Consider the following 20203-nt stretch of genomic DNA (forward strand, 5'->3'; position numbering starts at 1 on the left):
CGAGTTCATCATTAACGTTTTTTTCTCTATAAAATTTCACCAATACGCTCTAACCAAACAAATTGAGAGCCATCGATGTACACATGTCATATAAATTAAATAAAAGATTAGCTTGAAAACCTCATATTAAATATCGATAAAACACAAGAACATTGGCCATTTTCAGGGCAAAATTTAGTAATATGACTTCAATGAATGTGACCTACCGAATTGGACTATTTACCGGATTTGTTATCACATAAGCAACACGACGGGTGCCGCATGTGGAGCAGGATCTGCTTACCCTTCCGTAGCACCTGAGATCACCCCTAGTTTTTTGGTGGGGTTTGTGTTGTTTATTCTTTAGTTTTCTATGTTGTGTCGTGTGTGCTGTTGTTTGTTTGTCTTTTTCATTTTTAGCCATGGCGTTGTCAGCTTGTTTTAGATTTATGAGTTTGACTGTCCCTTTGGTATCTGTCGTCCCTCTTTTATATGACAGTTCTTGTCCATTCGTTTTTGATGCGTTTTGTTTTTTGATTTTGCCATGTGATTATGGACTTTTCAAATTGATTTTCCTCTGAGTTCAGTATTTTTGTGATTTTACTTTTTAAACAAAGTTGTAAGTAACATTTATTGCAAATTTACAACTTTGCCTTTGCTTAGTTTTCTATGTGTTTGCATTATGTTTTTGTCCTTTTTTGCCATGTCGTTGTCAGTTTATTCTCGAGTTTTGCCTCTCTTTTTAAACCAGGGTAACTGAACATTTTCCCCTAATTTCATGAAATGAATACCGATCTCCCGAATAATTCAAAACGGCAAGTCCTTGATCAAATTGCAAAATAAAAAGCTAAAACATATCAATGGAATGGAAAACAACTGTCATATTCCCGATTTCGTAAAGACAATATCTTATGTTAAGAATTGTGGATTAAACCTGGTTTTATAGCTAGCATAACTTCTTTTTTGAATAACAGTCGCTTATAATTCATATTATGAAAAAAGTAAAATCACAAAAATACTGAACTCAGAGGAAAATCAAATTGGGAAGTCCATAATCACATGGCAAAATAAAATGGCAAAGCACATAAAAAACGAATGGACAACTGTCATATTCCTGACTTGGTACAGGCATTTTCAAATGTCGAAAATGGTGCGTTAAACCTGGTTTTATAGCGCTAAACCTCTCATTTTGTTTTGTAAGACAGTCGCATCAAATTCCGTTATATTTACAATGATTCGTGAACATAACTTCTTTTTTGAATAACAGTCGCTTATAATTCATATTATGAAAAAAGTAAAATCACAAAAATACTGAACTCAGAGCAAAATCAAATTGGGAAGTCCATAATCACATGGCAGAATCAAATGACAAAACACATAAAAAACGAATGGACAACTGTCATATTCCTGACTTGGTACAGGCATTTGCAAATGTCGAAAATGGTGGATTAAACCTGGTTTTATAGCGCTAAACCTCTCATTTTGTTTTGTAAGACAGTCTCATCAAATTCCGTTATATTTACAACGATTCGTGAACTAAACAGACATAATAAATAAATATTGGTACAGCAGTCTTCATCGTGTTACAATTTAAAAAAAAAAAGAATTTGGCGTGTCTGACGGCAGAAAATGGTTACGTCACAGAATTTTTGTCGTTCAATGTTTATACAAACAATTTTAAAATTTCAAATGGGCAATGTTAGCATACAGGGTTAAAAAATCAAAAGTATGTTAATATTAATTTCAGAAATAGACCGAGATTTAAAATAGTCCAAAAGTTCTATAGAATTTATAAGAATCCACAAATTGTTCATAATACCGTTGTAGAATTTATAAGAATCCACAAATGGTTCATAATACCGTTGTAGATCTTGTCATTCCTTTAATTTTCTCACTTTTTTGGTGCATGCTCTGACTTATTTTTTTTTATATTTAACAGATCAAGGTTAAATTGGGAAATTGGATCTCATAACACTTGTTTAGTCGCGCTTCATTTTCATGTGTAGTTTTCAAGACAAATACATCATAAGTGGCTGTCTTTTTTATATCTCAATGCCTCTTTTTGTTGTCTTGTAGAATTTTGCGTTGATGGGCTACTTATTGTAGTTTCTTTCTAAACTGTTTCCGGTAGATTAAGGGATTAAGTTCTATTTTCACAACATATTATTGACCCTTATAACATGAAATAGCAGTTCATATTCGAGTCCATCATTAACGTATTTTTCTCTATAAAATTTTAGCAAGAATGCTAAAACTAAACAAAATATGAGCCATCGATGTACACACGCGTCATATGATTTAAATAAAAGATTTGCTATATAACCAACATATACGTCAAAAGAATAACAACATCACATTACGTCTACTTTGCCTGAGTTTGAACTTAAGTTTCAATAAATATTTGTAAAAAAAATATAATGTTTTGATAAATTGAAAGTTATCAGAGATTAGTCAAAGTCACATAACATATAATTATAAATAGTTTTAGGTTAAAAGAAATTATGACAATGAATTGATGTATATAAACCAACAACATTTGATTCAATTTAAAGCAGTTACTGTAGAAAAAGATTCAACACTCATCAAATAGGACTAATTCATCACCATTGTTTGACGGACTTGCTTTAATTACTTATATTTGTACATTTTTTAAATTATGTTAAAGGCCACTTTAAGTCAGATGAAAAAACTACTATGAAGATTGTGCCGAAAGTAATACCATTGATCCCCCTGATTGCCTATATGAAAAACTCGTATCAATATCTGTGCCTTCATGGGTATTGTCTAAAAATATCTTTATTGTGAAGATGTCGATAATCCAAAGACGCATCATACTTCGATGTAAGTTTAAATTGTTTACCTGTTTCTTGTGAATAATCTTACTCATTATTGTATTGCACACAACGCCGGTTTACAATAGTTTTTTTTAATATTGTTTAAATGAAACATCAAGGTTGCATCAGAAGTAAATGCGTGCACATGTAACAATCGAAACGCAATACTGTTATTACTGAGGAAATACAAATGCAAAAGTTACCTGGTGAGAATAATAATAACTTTTTGAATTGCAAATGGTAAAATGTGAAATGTTAACCTTGATTAAATTTAGCAATCATGTTCGCCAGCGTTTTCTTGACAACTTAAAAGGAATTGTTGATTGAAATCAAGAATTTGTTGACTACTAAGCTTTTGTTCTATGAATTTGAATAACATAAAATTGCGTTCATATTTATGAAAATATCTCTTTACAAAAACACCTACGGTATTTAGTTTTACCTTTAATTACCAATCAAAATAATTTAAGACATGGAAATGATGACTCCCACTATTTAATGCTTGTATGACGTCAAAACACTGCTTAGATCATAATACATTGTCTATGTCTTTAACGAACATTTGTAGAAACTTACAATGAAAAACCTTGTTCGAATTAAGCACGTTGCATAGATTTCTTTCGGTAAAGAACCCAGTCAAATACATTTAGTATATAAATAATACACAATTGTTACCCCTATAAAACATCTTTAACTGAGGCGAAGCCAAGGTTCGCAATGTCTTTTCGAGGGATATCAATCGGCTCTATCACACTGTTGTGAATGTGACTTTGTCTTCATGTCCGTAATGTCGCAAAACACTGTTAACGTTGTTTCCCGTATTTTTGACGTGGTGTGATAGTGACGTGAGAGAGAGAGATGTGTTGCCGGATGGACAAGATGGCTGAATGTTTGTACTGTCGGAGTGTATGTCGTGTATTTTGTATTTTATGTAACGTCTGTATATACTCATAGTGTGAATAAATCGTGACTGCTATTTTCTACAAAGATGGTGTTAAGTTATAAATTTTTGAACGCTCGGAATTCTACGTTTACAACATTGGTGGCAGCGAACAGAAACGGATCTACGCAGACAGATGATTTATATTTTTATACAGACGAAATGCTTTTAAAGAGGGGAGGAAATATGAAATTAAACAATGAAGGTACCGTAAACAAGTTTATTCGACAATACGATTGTGACCAAATGTATGCATTACAACAGAAGGACGATACGGCACTGGAATACGAAGATTCGTCATTTTAAAAGTGATATTGGAATTAAAACAGATTCGACCACATAATTCACAGAGAAGTATTTAATCGGCAAAAGTGGACGGAAATTAATTAAACATTTTTGTTCGGTGTTAGCATCAAGGATAAAATGATAATCTAAGGTGCAAATTTGAAAGAAATCAACATTGTCACGTATATCTATAAATAATTGTTGTTTTATGTATGTCTATAACTTATATTTGTCAGCATTTTGATATATTAACCATGAGCTGGTGTGACTTACCAGAGTTTGACGGTTCTGAACTTTTTGAAGGTTTCTGGATTAAATTTTCTATCTTTGCTGAACGTTTTAATTGGTCATCTAGTGATATGGCTTTTTATTTGGTTACTTCACTGAGAGGTAAAGCTTTAGAATATGTGTCGTATTTACCACACAGAGATCTTTATAATGTATCTGTTTTGTATTCTGCATTGAAAAGTCGATTTGGTGATATTGAGACTGCTCAGATTTGTAGAATGAAATTGAGAAATATGACTATGCTTACAAGTGAAAGCGTTCAAGAGTACGTATGTAGAACTGAGATAAATGTTCGGAAATCGTTCCCTGGTGTGAACGAAGATTTATTAGTGAAGCTGATTACTGAGTATGCTATATATGGATATCCTGATGGTAACATTGGATATTGAGTTCTGACTAAAGAACCGTCAACAGTTAGTGAACTTATAAAAGAAATATTGTGGCAGGAACATTGTATACACTCTTTAAAGTCCGTAGAAAAATCGCGTTGCACTGAAGACAGTAACTTTGAGAAACATTTTGAAATAGGCAATAAGCGTAATATGAATTTCACAGAGCATGATATTCGGAGGAATAAAGTTTCTGAAAATACTGCCGTTAATATGCAAAACGACATTAGTTTATATAATAGTAAGCAGAATTTGGGAAAAGAGAATTATACTGTTAGTAAATTAAATGTACGTAATAATTTCCTTTATCCGAGTGAACAGTCTGTTTTCTACATCGCTGAGTCATATGAATTGAAACATGAGGAATTTTGTGACGTTATTGAGGCAACTGAATTTGAAGTTGCGAAAGTTTTGGACGAACAGATAGCTATCTTTGAACTTCCGCGCGTTGAAAAGCAGACAGTGGTTACTGGTGGAACAGAGATTGTTATCGTTAGAAAGGTTGAATTAAAATATGAGAAACTTAATGAAATTACTCTAGAACCTGTTTATTCCTCAACAAAATAATCGTCATGTATATGTGTTTTCTAGTCGGATCGTAACTTCCTATCCGTTTACTACTATAATTGTTAAAAAGATTAATACTTTTGAAACAATTTCGGATGTTGTACAACTCATAATAAAATATGATTGACACCCTCCGATTTCCATGCATCAGTAGGTACAAAATATTGGTTGCCAGATAATACCTTTTGAAGGAAACATATCTGAACTAGAATTTATGTACAGGATGAGATCCCAATTATTTTTATGGTCACTTAGTGAAAGGTTAAAATGGCAGCATTCATTATATTTTAATTGGTTATAATGTTTGTTATTGGATGATATATTTGAACCATAATTTCAAAGTTCAACCGTCATCAGCATAGCTGGAAAAAACCTCATTAAAATATAACTTGATATTTTTTATTTTGTTTGTTTTTTTTTGGCCAAAGGGTAGTGTTTCTGTTCTACGACAGTAGACTTATATTTTTTTTGGACTTTCGTTTCAGAATTAAAAAAAAATTCTTTTACATGTATGTTTCATTTGATACGTTATTTTGACCGACTAACAGTAATATCGCGTCATTCTGAAATTAATTTTCATTTCAGCGTGCACAAAAGTCAGGTAAATAAAAAAAAAAAAAACTGATAGAAACTGTTGTTTCCCGATTCTCGCAAAATAAGTAAATATAAGTATTTGACATTTAGGTAATTTTATAGGGTTGTATAAACGTTGACCGTGTGCAAATTTTGAGAATGAAACCCTCTTTACATTATGTATTTCGGTCAAAGCCTTTACAGTACAATACGTTTACAAAAAGAAGAATCCACTTTTTTAATAGTCTGAGCCATCAATTCAATATGTAACGTTGATATTTAGGTGGATAATGTAAATATTTTAAATAACAATTATTGTTGAGGTAAATGGATATATACCAATGATCCAACCACAAATTTAAAATGGAATTTGAGCCAATATTTGATATCTTTTAAAAATACATCAAAATTATTACAAAACTAAAGGGTCTATGTACCTTAAAGTTTGTTCTGGGTAATATCTTTTCTGCAAGACATTGAACCTTTAAGCAAACTTGCATATAGATCATGCATTTTCAGAAATGAAAGACATCAATTGCAATTATGTGCAATACATCGATGGTCACAGCTGCGTATAAAGTGACTAAAAAATATTGTTTAGAGACATGCTTGTTTGTGTTTATCATATGTCCCTAATCCCTTATGTTATATATAATTTTCTAATTACACAATTCGTAACATACGTTAGAGATTTCATCACCAAAAGAATAAAAGAGCAGACTCCGATGCACCTATTCAAAAGAACTGGCTTTTTTTAAATTTAAATACTTATTATTTTCATACAACAGCCTCTTGTTTGTTTTCACAATAAAATTTCAAGGTTACAGCAGATGTAAATGGGTGCACAACTGTCAAAAGAACTATTGCATGCATTTACCCTTCCGGAGCACCTGAGATCACCCCTAGTTTTTTTGGGGGGGGGTTCGTGTTGTTTATTCTTTAGTTTTCTATGTTGTGTCATGTTTACTATTGTTTTTCTGTTTGTCTTTTTCATTTTTAGCCATGGCGTTGTCAGTTTGTTTTAGATTTATGAGTTTGACTGTCCCTTTGGTATCTTTCGTCCCTCTTTCATTTCGTTTGTCAAGATAAAGTCTTTTGGGTTATATGATATGGCTACTCACATGTTTTTACTTTTATACACCCTTGACTTGACCGTTCCTGGTGAATATTAGTACAAAAGAGCGCTTCAAACACATACACTGTTTACTAACGAAGAGACATTATATTTTGTTTTATTCAATCCACACCAATTATTTTGCAAAACGAGGAAAACATCTATACAAAGGTTAATAGATTAAAAATAGACCAATACTTTTTCAAGACACAAACAGCATTATTGTTTTTATATAGAAATAAAAGGATATGTCGGTCACTTTTTGAACAGCGGTATACTACTGTTGCTCTTGTTCATGCGACAAAACAAACAAGCATATTGAGTTCAACAAAAGGTCTCCGACGATGAACAATCGTCTTTAAACTTTGTAATCAATCTAAATCAATCTACATCTGGAAATGCTGTGAATAAATATAGCAGACACCATAAAACACCTGTCATTAATACGTAATTAATAAGACAACAGCTGACTAGGATATTGACCTGTAACATACAAATGTACATCTATATGATGCGGATTTCAAATAAACATTAATTTAAAAATATAATTTTAAAAGTATATATAATAATATGTATAGCAGAATCTAACAAGTTTCTTGTGTCACTCAAAATGTCAAATCTAAATTAATACTATAGATTTAGATAAAAATAAAACCATATTACTTCTTAATTGGATTTTGGAAGACCCGAATTATACTACTACCAGCTGCCGCACGATATTGTTGAAAAAAATCATTATTTCCTTAAAAAAAATATTGTTTATTTTTTTATTTTCCAGACGCTATTATATATGTGGTTGATATTCAATTTGTCTTTACCGGTTCTATGTATTTTCGGGAACAATACGACCCTGTTTGGTAATGCAATGATACTGTATAAGTGACATCTAACGTTAATTCAATCATCTGCATTAAACTATATCATCTTAGGCCGTGTTCCCATTGACCTAAACTCGGTGTTGTGTAAGTGTAACTCACACATAAACTAAACAAAATTACTTTCCCATTGATAAAACTCAATGTTTACATGTAGTGTAAATCATGTTTTGTCTACATGCAGTCGATACTCGATGTAGGCCTTGTGTAGATTCAGTGTACATAAAACTAGGCTTTTAAAACATAAGTTTCACCGTGCATATTTAAAGGAGAAACGATTTTTGAATAAAATTGATATTTATAGCAATTATTATAATAAAAGTTCTTTACAGAAATATTTGTCTAAACTTGATATATTTATTTGTTTTGTTTAGAAATAAAACTTAACGTAGCTTTATTAAGCCCTTATCAAGACTCAAAGCAGCATCATTGCCGAACACATAATTCATTTGAAAATTAAGGTATTTCCGAATAAACTTGACTTACACAGATATATTTGCCACTGGTCTTTATTCAAACAACGATTCACTCATAAATGCATTACTTAAAAAGTGTGAGGTAAATGTATTGTTTGTGCAATATCTCGGATCCGTGAAATTACACTTAAAAAGTAAAAAAAAAAAAACATTACCCCCACCCCCCCTTTGCCAAATACTTCTTGGAGAAGAGTACCATTTGAACAAACAGAAAAAATAGAAATCTAGTGATCCCTAATATATCAATCCTTCTTCTTCGTCTGTAAGCACGCTGTTGCAGCCTACGTTTTCTAATGCTTAATCGAGACATCTGTAGCATATTTAAACTACTGCAAATCATCAAAATGGCTTTCATTAAGAAGCAACCACTTAACTTAAAAAAAAGGGGGGGGGGTATTTTTTTTTATTTATCTGAGTCAGAATTATTTCCGAGCAAACGTTTTACGGTTTGTTTTTTTTTTAGTTTTTTTTTTTTATACTGGTAATCAAATTTTTTTTCTTCAACATTTAACACTATAATGTATGGGGAAACTCTTGATTCAGAATATTTTTTATCATCTGTAAAACCAGAATTGTTTTCTTTATCCAATTGGGGTTTAGAATATTTCCATCCCCCCCCTATTCAGAGTCAAATGGTCGTTCCCTTACTGGTAGAAAAGTTGTCCGAAAACTTTTCATTCGATTCTACGTAATGAACATTTAAATGACATAGAGTTTACAAGTGTGAACGAATCTTATGTACAGGTAATTAAACAAGGTGTATAGATGTGAACAAATTTAATGTGAAACCAATGTCCAGTACATTAAACTAATTGTAAACAAGTTTATTGTACATGGAGTTTGGTGTGAACACGGCCTTACTTTGATCGTGCCTGGTTGGCAAAAAGAATGTTTTCATTTTATTTCATATGCATGCATATTGTTTATCACTTTACAATTGCAGCATGATTTACGAATATTGGTACGAATCTTAGGGATCATAACTTTAGAAGAAAGAACCTACATCTGAAAATGCTGTGAATAAATATAACAGACACCATAAAACACCTGTCATTAACACATGAATAATAAGACAACAGCTGACTAGGGTCTTGATCTGTAACATTAACAGATATATCCACATGATACAGACTTTAAATAAACATTTATTTAAAATAAGAATATGAAACAAATATAGGTACACTTTATATTCATAGCAGAATCTAACAAAGAGCATATCCAATTAATTTCAGAAGTTATTGTATCACTTAAAATGCCAAATCCGAGTTGATATTATAGATTTAGATAACTGAAATTCAGATTTTCCTTCTTAATTGGATTTGGACGACCCAGATTATACTACTGACAGCTGCCGAACGATATTGTTGTAAAGAATTTAATATTTCGATAAAAAAGGCATCCTTATTTTCCAGACACTATTGTGTGGTTGATATTCAAATTATCGTTTCCCGTACTATGTATTTTGCGAGAGTAAAACATACAACTCTGTTTGGTAAAGCAATAATATTGTTTAGGTGACATGAATCGTTAATTCAATTGGATTTTATCAAATATACCATCTTACTTTGATCGTGCCGTGTTAGCAGTAAGAATGTTAGCATGTACATTTCATATGCAAGCATATTATTGTTCGGTGATTGTGTTAAGTTCAAAAAAGCTCACAGTTCTGATTGATTGTATAACATTCATTTTACATTACAAGCATGGTTATATATATAACGTATATATAATATAACACTTCTAATTTCGAAATAATCAATCTCAGAAATCCATTTTCTGTTTTTCTTTCAATAATATCACGAATCGTGGATTTATGTGTCGCTAGTTTAGAGTCTCAAAATGCGACTACACACATCGAAAGACAGCTGAACAACCATTTTAATCAAATATTGATAGAATAATATTATTTGTGTTATCATTTGTCTAATTAGGAGTGACAACTGCAAAGAATATAAGTCTGCAGATTTAAAAAGAAAATTAAAAGATGCCACATATAGCACTAAGTAATTTGATTAAAACATGGCCTAAAACCTCCCACGAAATATGCTCATGTTCTATGGTTCTTTGTAAAAATAGAAAAAAATGAGATTGACAACAAGATTGAATTCAAATAACTTAGAATATCACTTAACTAAATAAGGAAATATTAGCAAAAAAGAGACAGGCATTCTTTAACTTATAATTAACAATATTGTTACACATATTAATAAACTTGGTATGGAAAAAAAGGCGACCAACCCACAATAGATATAGGAAGACATATACACAAACACATACAAAACAAAACATATTCTTTTTAATTACAATTGAGTTTTGATCCTACATTGATACATAATATAATAGTCCAAACTGTTCATAAATAAAGTGAAGAAAAGTAGCAGTGATATCGGTGTTATCAGGTTTATTTTACAATGATTTTCAAAATATTGTCGAGATTATCGAGGAATAACGACGTTCTGTAGTTTGTACGACGGCGATGACTTTTGTGACGTCGTCGTTATGACTGAACAGACGTGTCTAAATATTAGCGTAAATAACATACTTTTAACCTCCGCACATATACATATGTGAACTCACTTTAACAGAGGAAATTAGGGGCTTTCGATATTTTTAGTGAGTAAAAGGAAAGGTTAATACAAACAGACGCGTTAAATACACAAATCATGCATTTCTCTTGTCTATTAAGCTTCTTATCTTCTTATCTCATTCAGTTCATCCAATAGTATTTAAAAAAAAAACCGCACAGTTGCTTAATCAGCAGTGAGAAGGATATCATATGATAATCAAGTTTCCTTTAATGCAATAAAACGCCACAACCGATTTACAAAAGATAAATTCCAGTGCGACAAGTTTAACCAAAGATTATAGAATCTTAGTATATTTTTCTACATGTAGGTCCAGTTTATTTTTAAGATTAAGTACGAAAACAACATGCGATGTTCTCGCATGTGTACAAGGACATTGCACTGCTTGACATTGCTAAACACACAATGCAGATTGTTATGAACATGATTGAACAATCAGTATTAGAATTAAAAGTGTTATGAACAATCTAAATCTAAAGAGCACATGAATTGTATATCATTGTTTACAACGACTTCGTACTGCGTAGTACGTAATAAAAACGTGATTTTACTTATTTATGGGGTCCATGTCCCCAGCGGAAAATCGAATAACACGTCTTACTTAGTATACCTTTACAAAGACGTTGATCGGGGGGAAAAGGACTTAAATTTTATGCCGATATGGACATCTACCATATATGTTTTATTTTGCTGAACTGATGATTTAAACCACTAATTCAGAGTTGGCAAAGATTTGTTTTTTTTCTAAAATAGTACCTAATATTTAACACAAACTATGTTTGACACATAGCCGTCACGCTCTCAATTTTTGTAAAATATACGGGTTACTTGGGGTATCAAATGAATGATGAAGATCAAGGGATCACAGGATGTTCCTCGTTAAATATCAATTAAGTTGTGGTACGTAAATGTCTGCAATTGTTGAAGAAGGCCATAAATTATCTGTTCGTAGATCAGAAGTACTTTTTTTAAACATTCAGGAACCAATCAACTCTTATAAATTCAATTAGAGATACAAATTGTGATATTGAATAATCGAAATCACATGTCGGAAATGCAGATCCATAAAGAACAGAATGATTCAAACTTAACAAATCATTGCATATAACGTTAGATTCTTAAGTGCATGAGATGTCACCTAATGTCAACTCCAGATTTGAAAATCAAGGAACCTGTTGACTTACAATACATTAGAGTGGAAAACGGCGTGATTTATATTTGCAGGTTAATTATTTTGAGCTAGCCTGAAATAAGTTCGATAATGCTTTCTTGCAGTTTATTTTGTACTTGTTGTACCCAAACTGTTGTTTTTATTAACTAGAACAATGGTTGTATCAGAGATAATGACCATTTATATACCGATTTTTAATAGAAGTTCTTTTATGTTTCTTCTAATATTTCATTGATTAACTTTAGAAAATGAAAATATTTGCTGCAATTACTTGCTTAAACACGCCGCAAGTTCAAGTAATCATAATTTAATGCAAAGCAGAAACACAGATTTCGCAATTCTATCGTGACAACGTGGGAATCACGCAATGAATTCGTGAGTCCGAAGCAATTGTCTATAGTTAACTACAGACATCGAGAGCGCTCACTCTTTTCTTACAATGACAATGGTTTTCTAACAGTAATTCGGGCGTCCTCAAACAAGATAAGTTGGAGTTTAAATTTGATGATACCTGTTTTAATCTGAGAAAACATTTATCATCGGAAATTGACCTTCGAAAGAGGTACACGTGACTGGCTGTACATAACTCCTCTCAGTTTGATCCCATATGTCTTCTTTCATTTTGTATCTACATTGTTTGATAAAAACCGCATGATTTTAACCATTTTCAACAGAAATAACATTTGATGTTATATTGCACCACTATCAAAGGTCAAAGATAAAAATCAATGCATGCTTTGTTTTGAATTACCCAAATGAGAGTAAACTATGATTCCCTGGTAGAGTAAGCAGCCTCCCATGACCAGGGACACACACATTCATGACCTCCTTTTTCATGACAACATTAATATATTGTAGATCACTTACAAATTGATAAAACACAACAACGAGGCAACTTAATACATGACTTCATAATTACCTACTTTTTGAGCGTCAATGATAATTTTTTTTTTGTAGACGAAATATGCGTTAAGCGAACTAAATGTTAGCTTGGTATTATTTATGAGTCTTTATGAAAACCACTTGGTCGATGACAATGGTGGTGGAAATTATCTGATCCCTCCAGAAGTGAGCACTTCTGTGGCGACGTGCCTTATTATATTGGTAAACTAACGGTTTGTATATGGTTCGAACTTCAAAGGATGGCCTCCAACCTCATACTGGATTTGACAGTTAAATGTGTTGATTCCAGGGTCATTGGTGTGTTTTTGGGGTGACCAAATGCGTTTTATTCAAATGAGTTTTATTTAAGACAGAATTCCTTGTTTCTCAAAGTTTATTACTTTTTTGAAAATGAATTATTTAACTGGCATGAAAAAAATTGTAAAAGGGTCCATCATTACTCACTTATAAAAGCTAAACTTTTGTGACTTTTTTTTTGTATTGTTACCATGTCATTAGCAAACATCTGTCAGATTCAGATGCTGCTTAATTGATGTATAACGTAATCAGATTACTGTATTGCTATATATATATGTTAAATTTGCATTGGCCTGACAAAAGCGTCTGAGTGGGAATCATTTTACTGCAAATTACAAATAAATATCGCGATACTTTATAACAAACGAGAGAAAATGGTTTAATAATGCACTGATTTGAAACAAATTGAACTCATTGAGCGACGTGTATATTACATTTTTGCATTAAACGCCAAAACCAGCATTTCACAAGAACAATAAAACCGTTATTAATGTCGGTATGGAAGTAGATTGAAACATTGTTTAACCCAAGGTTAACATGCATTGTTTTTTTTTCATATCGAATTGGCAGCATAATTTTGTGATTACCATTGGTTATTGCAGTTTAATAATCGGTGATGACGGTATCACTTTTTAATATGTACCGATATGTGATGACATGTCTTCTAGTAGACTGTTACCTTTGATAACTAGCGGGCAGACGTTACAGCAATGCACTAGTTTAACTTGTCTATTGAAAATTTAGTTGATGAGTTTAAATATAAACAAACTAAAGAAGTAGTAGATAAATCTTTGATCAACACGAACAGATCATTGCGACTGTAAAGATATATTTGAATATTTGAATATTGTATATTATGAACAACAAAAGTTTGATAACTAAGATTATTTCATGGCAATAATCCTACCAACAAACGGGGGATGGGTTGGGGTCAGCTCAGTAGAGCCTCGAACTTTCCCGTTATTAGGACTCATCCATAATGGTTGATATGTCAACATGGTCAATACACTATTTTCGTCTTTATAATTAAACAACCATTTATTTTTACAGAAGATTGTATGTTTTGAATTCTTTTCGATGTTTCTTCTTTGATAGACCACTTGTAGTTATTACTTCGACATTATAAATCAAAGCAACATTGATAGTTATAAAAGCCGTCTATGGTCTAGTATATTTACTCTAAACTGATGAAATAAATCTTCGATAAACGGTAGTTAGTTCTTATTAAAATAGCCCGTCTCTGCCATTAAATGATATTGGTCTTTATAAATAATTGTCTATTTGGCACACATACATATCTTTATTTTATTTTATTGCTCGAAAATGACATTTCGTTTGTTTGAACAACTGATTTAACAGTTTAACATTCTTCATTCGGAAAATGAAGCCAGTAATATTTACTAATATCAAAGATAAATAAAATCACGAGAAACACATTTATATCCGAATTTCGATTAACACGAGATCACATACAGAACTGAAAAAAAAAACAGTAACAAAGATTGTCTGTGACCAGAGGTTAAGAGATTGATATGGTTCATGTCAAAATCAATCTCACTATAACTTTTGGCTGACAAATCAATATATATGTATTTAGATCTTAGCTATCTCTATTAAATGACCAGAAAGTTCTTAATTAAATATGAAAAGTCATACACATAGTGCAATTTTATCGCAAATGTTCGTTATCTTTTTGTGTGACAGAAAAGTAAATAATTTCGTTTGCTCCTGTTTTCCACTGAACACGAATGTATTTAGAGAAGTTTAAACTTGAAAATTTAAAATTAATGTGATTTGTGTTACAACTGTTATTTGTCTTTCCATTCATTTTATTTCCTTGTTTTATCTGGATCCTGACTCTCATGGAGGAATTATTATCAGTAGGAATCGGTTCTAGATTTTTATTACTCCTTCAATCGTTAAAATATCTTCAATTGCCCCTCAGAATTCGGATCTCTCCGCGGAATTCAGATCGAGATATCTTGTGTGTTGAACATACTCGATATATCCATTCTGCTAACACTGTAAACAAGAGTAAATAATCACAGTACAACCGACGTTTGCCTGTGTTTGTTAAAAGAACTATTCGTTAGTTTTTTTTATCATAAGCTTTTACCTTAGTGTTACATGAGTAAGTTAGTTGTCATTTGGATACCAACTGGTCCCTTATTTCCATTAATGCATGACGAAAACAAATATTGATGAATTCATGGTAAAAATTGTATTCTTAATCTTAAAAAAAACCCAGGTTATTTGGGAAAATTGTTCAATTTTTTAAAATTTTATTTTCGAACCGAATGATAATTCGCTCCAATTTTGTATTGGTCAGTTTTTATAATTAGACAACTTTGTTGTCACACTTAATAACTCTTCAGAAGATGCTTGTGTCTTTGTTCAAACAAATTTGTAATGTTTTCTAAAAAGTTCAATGCACAAAATGTGTAAATTTGGAGTACCTTATATATCTTTCTTTATATGCAAAGAAAAATAAATGACAAGGGAAAATTATTATTATAGTTTTTATTCAACTCAGAAAGTTGAGCATTTACTTTGGTTTCTAAATAAACTATCAATGTCGTACTGCCGTTGTATTTATTAAACCCAAATTTTACAGTTTATAAAAATCGCTATTTCAAAATTTTTGTATATACATAAGCTTTGATAAACAAAGATAAAAGAAATGGTTACTAGCCAAAATACTGCTTCTTACACGATTTCATCTATAATGTTCCTTTCATAACTTTCAAAAATTTCTTTCCTTAGTTTACACAGACGAAAGGTCGGTTAAACAATTTTATATGTGTTTAGTGACAAAGAAGAAAATTAAGATAAGAAAAGAGTGTTAAAATAATAGCAAATGCCGAGCGTTTAACATAAGCAGATATGAAAGACAAATCTTAACATACACTACACACATAGATTAAGAGGGCAATAGAGCGAAAGAACAGTAAATCAACCGCGGTATCATTTAATTGTTATTACAATACATATATTGATTCCCTTTCTAGCTGTCTGTGAGTCTCATGGGCAATGCAATGTAATGTAAACTAATGTGTTATTCTGTATACCTTTGTCCAACTTAGGTGATACCAGAATAAAATGATATATAGGGTATAGTTTGCCTGATATAACATTGGACAGATACTATTGCTAATGAGACAACTATTCATTTAATTCTTTATGACAAAGGTTTACAAACAACAGGTCACAGTAAGGGCATCGCCAATTAGCAATAGATATCAGTGCTCGTGCACTGCCATAACATTTTGTTTAAGGTGGTACCCAACACCTGGACTGAAATTAATTTGGCTCGTTTAATTTTCATAAAATTTTGACAAAGTATTTACTTTGACCCTTTAACAAAAATATAAAAATTTCAAAACATTTGAACCAACCGTTTTATTAGAAGTTAGAAAAATTACTCTGGTTATATAGCAGTTTGACAAACATTTATTTTGATCAATAAGAAGCTTTATATTACCTTAACAACACAACAGAATTAAAACGTTTAGCTGATTTTACAGAGTTATCTCCCTGTAGTGTTAGGTACCACCTTAACCGTAATAATTTTACAGCAACCAAATGAGCATATTTATTGGTAATGTTTTTGTTAAAAATCAAATAACAAAAATAACAAAACCAGGGATCAATCAAATCGGAAAGTCCCTTAAACGAAAAGTGTGTCAAATTATTCAAAATTTGAAAAAAGTAAATGAAAGAACGAAAAGTACCGGATCAATAATATATAATTTTAGGACAAGTTTTGGCTGGTGATACCTCGATAATAGAATATCAACCAGTAGTGAATGTTATTTCTCACAAACTATACGATAAAATTGAGAAAGGAAAATGGGAATGTGTCAAAGTGACAACAGCCCGACCCGGAGGCCACCAATGGCTTTCAATGTAGCGAGAAACTCCCGCACCCGGAGGCGGTCTTCAGCTGGCCTCTTAAAAATATGTATACTACAACAGTGATAATGGACGTCATACTAAACTCCGAATTATACACAAGAAACTAAAATAAAAAATCATACAAAACTAACAAAGGCTCCTGACTTGGGACAGGCGCAAAATTGCTGAGGGGTTAAACATGTTTATGAGATCTCAACCCTCCCCCTATACCTTTGGCCAATGTAGAAAAGTAAACGCATAACAATACGCACATTAAAATTCAGTTCCCGAGAAGACCAAGTCCGATGTCAGATGTAACAAAAGAAAATAAATAAAATTACAATAATACATAAATAACAACAGACTACTAAAATGTAGCAGTTAACTGACATGCCAGCTCCTGAACTCAATTATACTGATTGAAAGAATATGTCTTCATCATATGAATATCAGGCACAATCCCTCCCGTTAGGGGTTTAGTATCATACTATCATAAAATATATGAGAAGAACATAACCCGTGTCATGCCAACAACTGATTTATATATAAAAATGTGTTTAGTTCCGATGCAAAGACCCTATAAGTGAATCAATATTAAAGCCAAAATATGCAATCTTTAATGATCTGACAACAGTATCGTAACTATATTCCTTCTTAATAAGTCTGTTTAAAGGTTTTGTAAGCTTTTGAGGTGAATACTAGAATATTGACATTTTTGTGCTTTGTAAACAATATTACCATAACCAGGGTTTCCCCATGGTCAATTATTTTTTTCGCCACCTCTTTCGCCAAAACAATATATTTTTCGCCACTTCATTATTTTTTTCGCCAAGTAACACAATATATTTTTCTTTTTAAATTTTCCTTTTTTTTTCAGCCCCCCCCCCTAAATAAGAAATGGTTTTACAACAGAACGAAGCATCTTATCACTTGAAATTGATCCCTCATGTAAGGTGTAGTCATTACATTGAAGGGTTACTCTCATGCCTCTCATGCCAACCTTTTGAATATATTTCTTCATAACGACATTTTTCTTTTCTAGACCATTGTAAATAAGTAAAACTATATGCTTGAAATACGTGTGTCACTGAAACGACTTTGGAGTACCCACTCAAATCAATGATCTATGTGAAAGTTAAATGATAAAGTTTTAAATCAGAGATCTTTTTTGCTTTTGAACATTTCCCGTCATAACAACGATTTTCTTTTCTGGACTATCATTAAAAGAGGGAGAGGCAGCATAAAAATTTTGCTTCAAACACGTGCGTCGCAAAGTGGTTAATAGTTCCCTTTTGTGACATGTGACAGAAGCCATTTAATCATATCATTTTGTCATATTTTAACGGCTTATTCTCATTTCGCCTTAGCTGTCAAAATTTATATATAAAATTAATCCCAGTTTGCCTTAGTACAAATTTTCAGGTAAACAAGAATTAACTAAGGCGAAATGGGAGCTTCTGTAAACATTGTAATTAAGTTATGTTTTGTTTGTATTGCAATTAGTTGATATTTGTTATTTTGATGTCAAATATTACCATGAAATACTATTTAAAAGAAGATATATTTTTTTTTTTTTTTTTTTACTATTTTGTGTCCCTTTTTTAAAAAATGTGTTATTTTTAGTTGGTCTTTTTTTTTCTGAAATTGTATTTTTTTTTACTCATGTATAATATTTTTAAACAAAGTCTTAGTAGAGATGACAAATTGGATAAGGATATTTCATATTTTAATGAAAAAATAAAGACAAATATCAAACTATCATAACAAATATTTTATTTCAATCAGCACTGAATTCAAAGCACAATGTTATTATAATAGCATAAGAAATAGCACTAATACATAAAACATGAGTATTTCCATAAAGTTCATATTGTGAAATACAAGACACTAATTTACACATTTGAATGTGCAAAGTTCATCTAATTTCCAAGTTTGAGGATGTATGATGCTGCATCACCATACTGAATATAGTCTTTCGTACCATTGTGTAGTGATTCCTTCAAAGTTGCGAATCTTTCTTCTATTTCCCTGTACTTCTTTGCTTTTCCCCGCATCTTGCCACCTGCTGCATATTGTACCTTCTTAACCTCGTTAGCTGCTTGCTCTTTCTTTAACACATTGATGATTTCGAATATATTTGGATGTGCAATTTTTACTCTCTTTTTTAACTTGTTATGCCAGCCCTCTAAATGGTTATTTGTTCTGGGTCCTTCTGTTTGGTGGTGGTTCCAGGTTGGTTGTGGGTATCTGCCCTCTAGCCATGTCAGAACTATATAGTCTGTTAATTTGGTGCAAGCATCTGACTGCGTTTGGAAAGATATGAGATACTGCATTTCTTGATGCACATTCAAAGTCAAGGCTCACTTTATTTGGATGAAAGTTGAGATTATGTTGGTTGGCTATGTTTTTCAAAGTCAAAGTCAAAGAGTACCATGCATTATCTTTATTATATATAATTAAAACAATTTTAAAAACAATATTTATTATCTTATTTATTTTATTTAAAATTTCTGTAATATATTTAAATAAGACAGTGGGAAATTCATACAATTGATACTGAATAATATTTAATTATAGATTTTTTTTTCTTCTAAAATCACAATTTTTTAAATCATAAAGTGTCTTTTTATAAATAAATGTTAAAATAATAATCCAAGAGACACAAATCCCTAATTACTTAATGTTTATATTGTTATAAAAACACAGAGCTTTAATTTGTTTATCTAATTTTTTCATCTAAATTCACATTTCGCCTTAGTACAATTCCCATCTCGCCTTAGTATTTTTTTTACCTTTTTTACCTGGAATTCACAACTAAGGCGAAATGGGAACACACCATTTTAACAATCAACACCTTTATTAATTAATCCTTTGATGTCGATAGCTATGAGTGCAATCAGCTGATTATTGATTTTCTGTCAAAATCTTAACGAGTTCAAGGTGAATTCCGAGTATTGTCTGATTGGTAATCTCAGAGAAACCCGAAAAAAGTAAATAAACAAGATGGCTGAAAATAAATCGTTTTATATATTT

General features: G+C 31.5%; 1 protein-coding gene across 1 annotated transcript; it reads right to left on the minus strand.

Annotated features, from left to right (window-relative positions):
• Positions 1 to 19089: 19089 nt before the first annotated feature.
• LOC139500196 (uncharacterized) lies at positions 19090 to 19503 on the minus strand. Its single transcript, XM_071288934.1, has one exon. It carries the CDS (start codon positions 19501 to 19503, stop codon positions 19090 to 19092), a length of 414 nt encoding a protein of 137 aa, XP_071145035.1.
• Positions 19504 to 20203: the final 700 nt, after the last annotated feature.

The sequence above is a fragment of the Mytilus edulis genome, chromosome 13 (assembly GCF_963676685.1).
Source record: "Mytilus edulis chromosome 13, xbMytEdul2.2, whole genome shotgun sequence".
In the NCBI taxonomy this organism is placed as follows: Eukaryota; Metazoa; Mollusca; class Bivalvia; order Mytilida; family Mytilidae; genus Mytilus; species Mytilus edulis.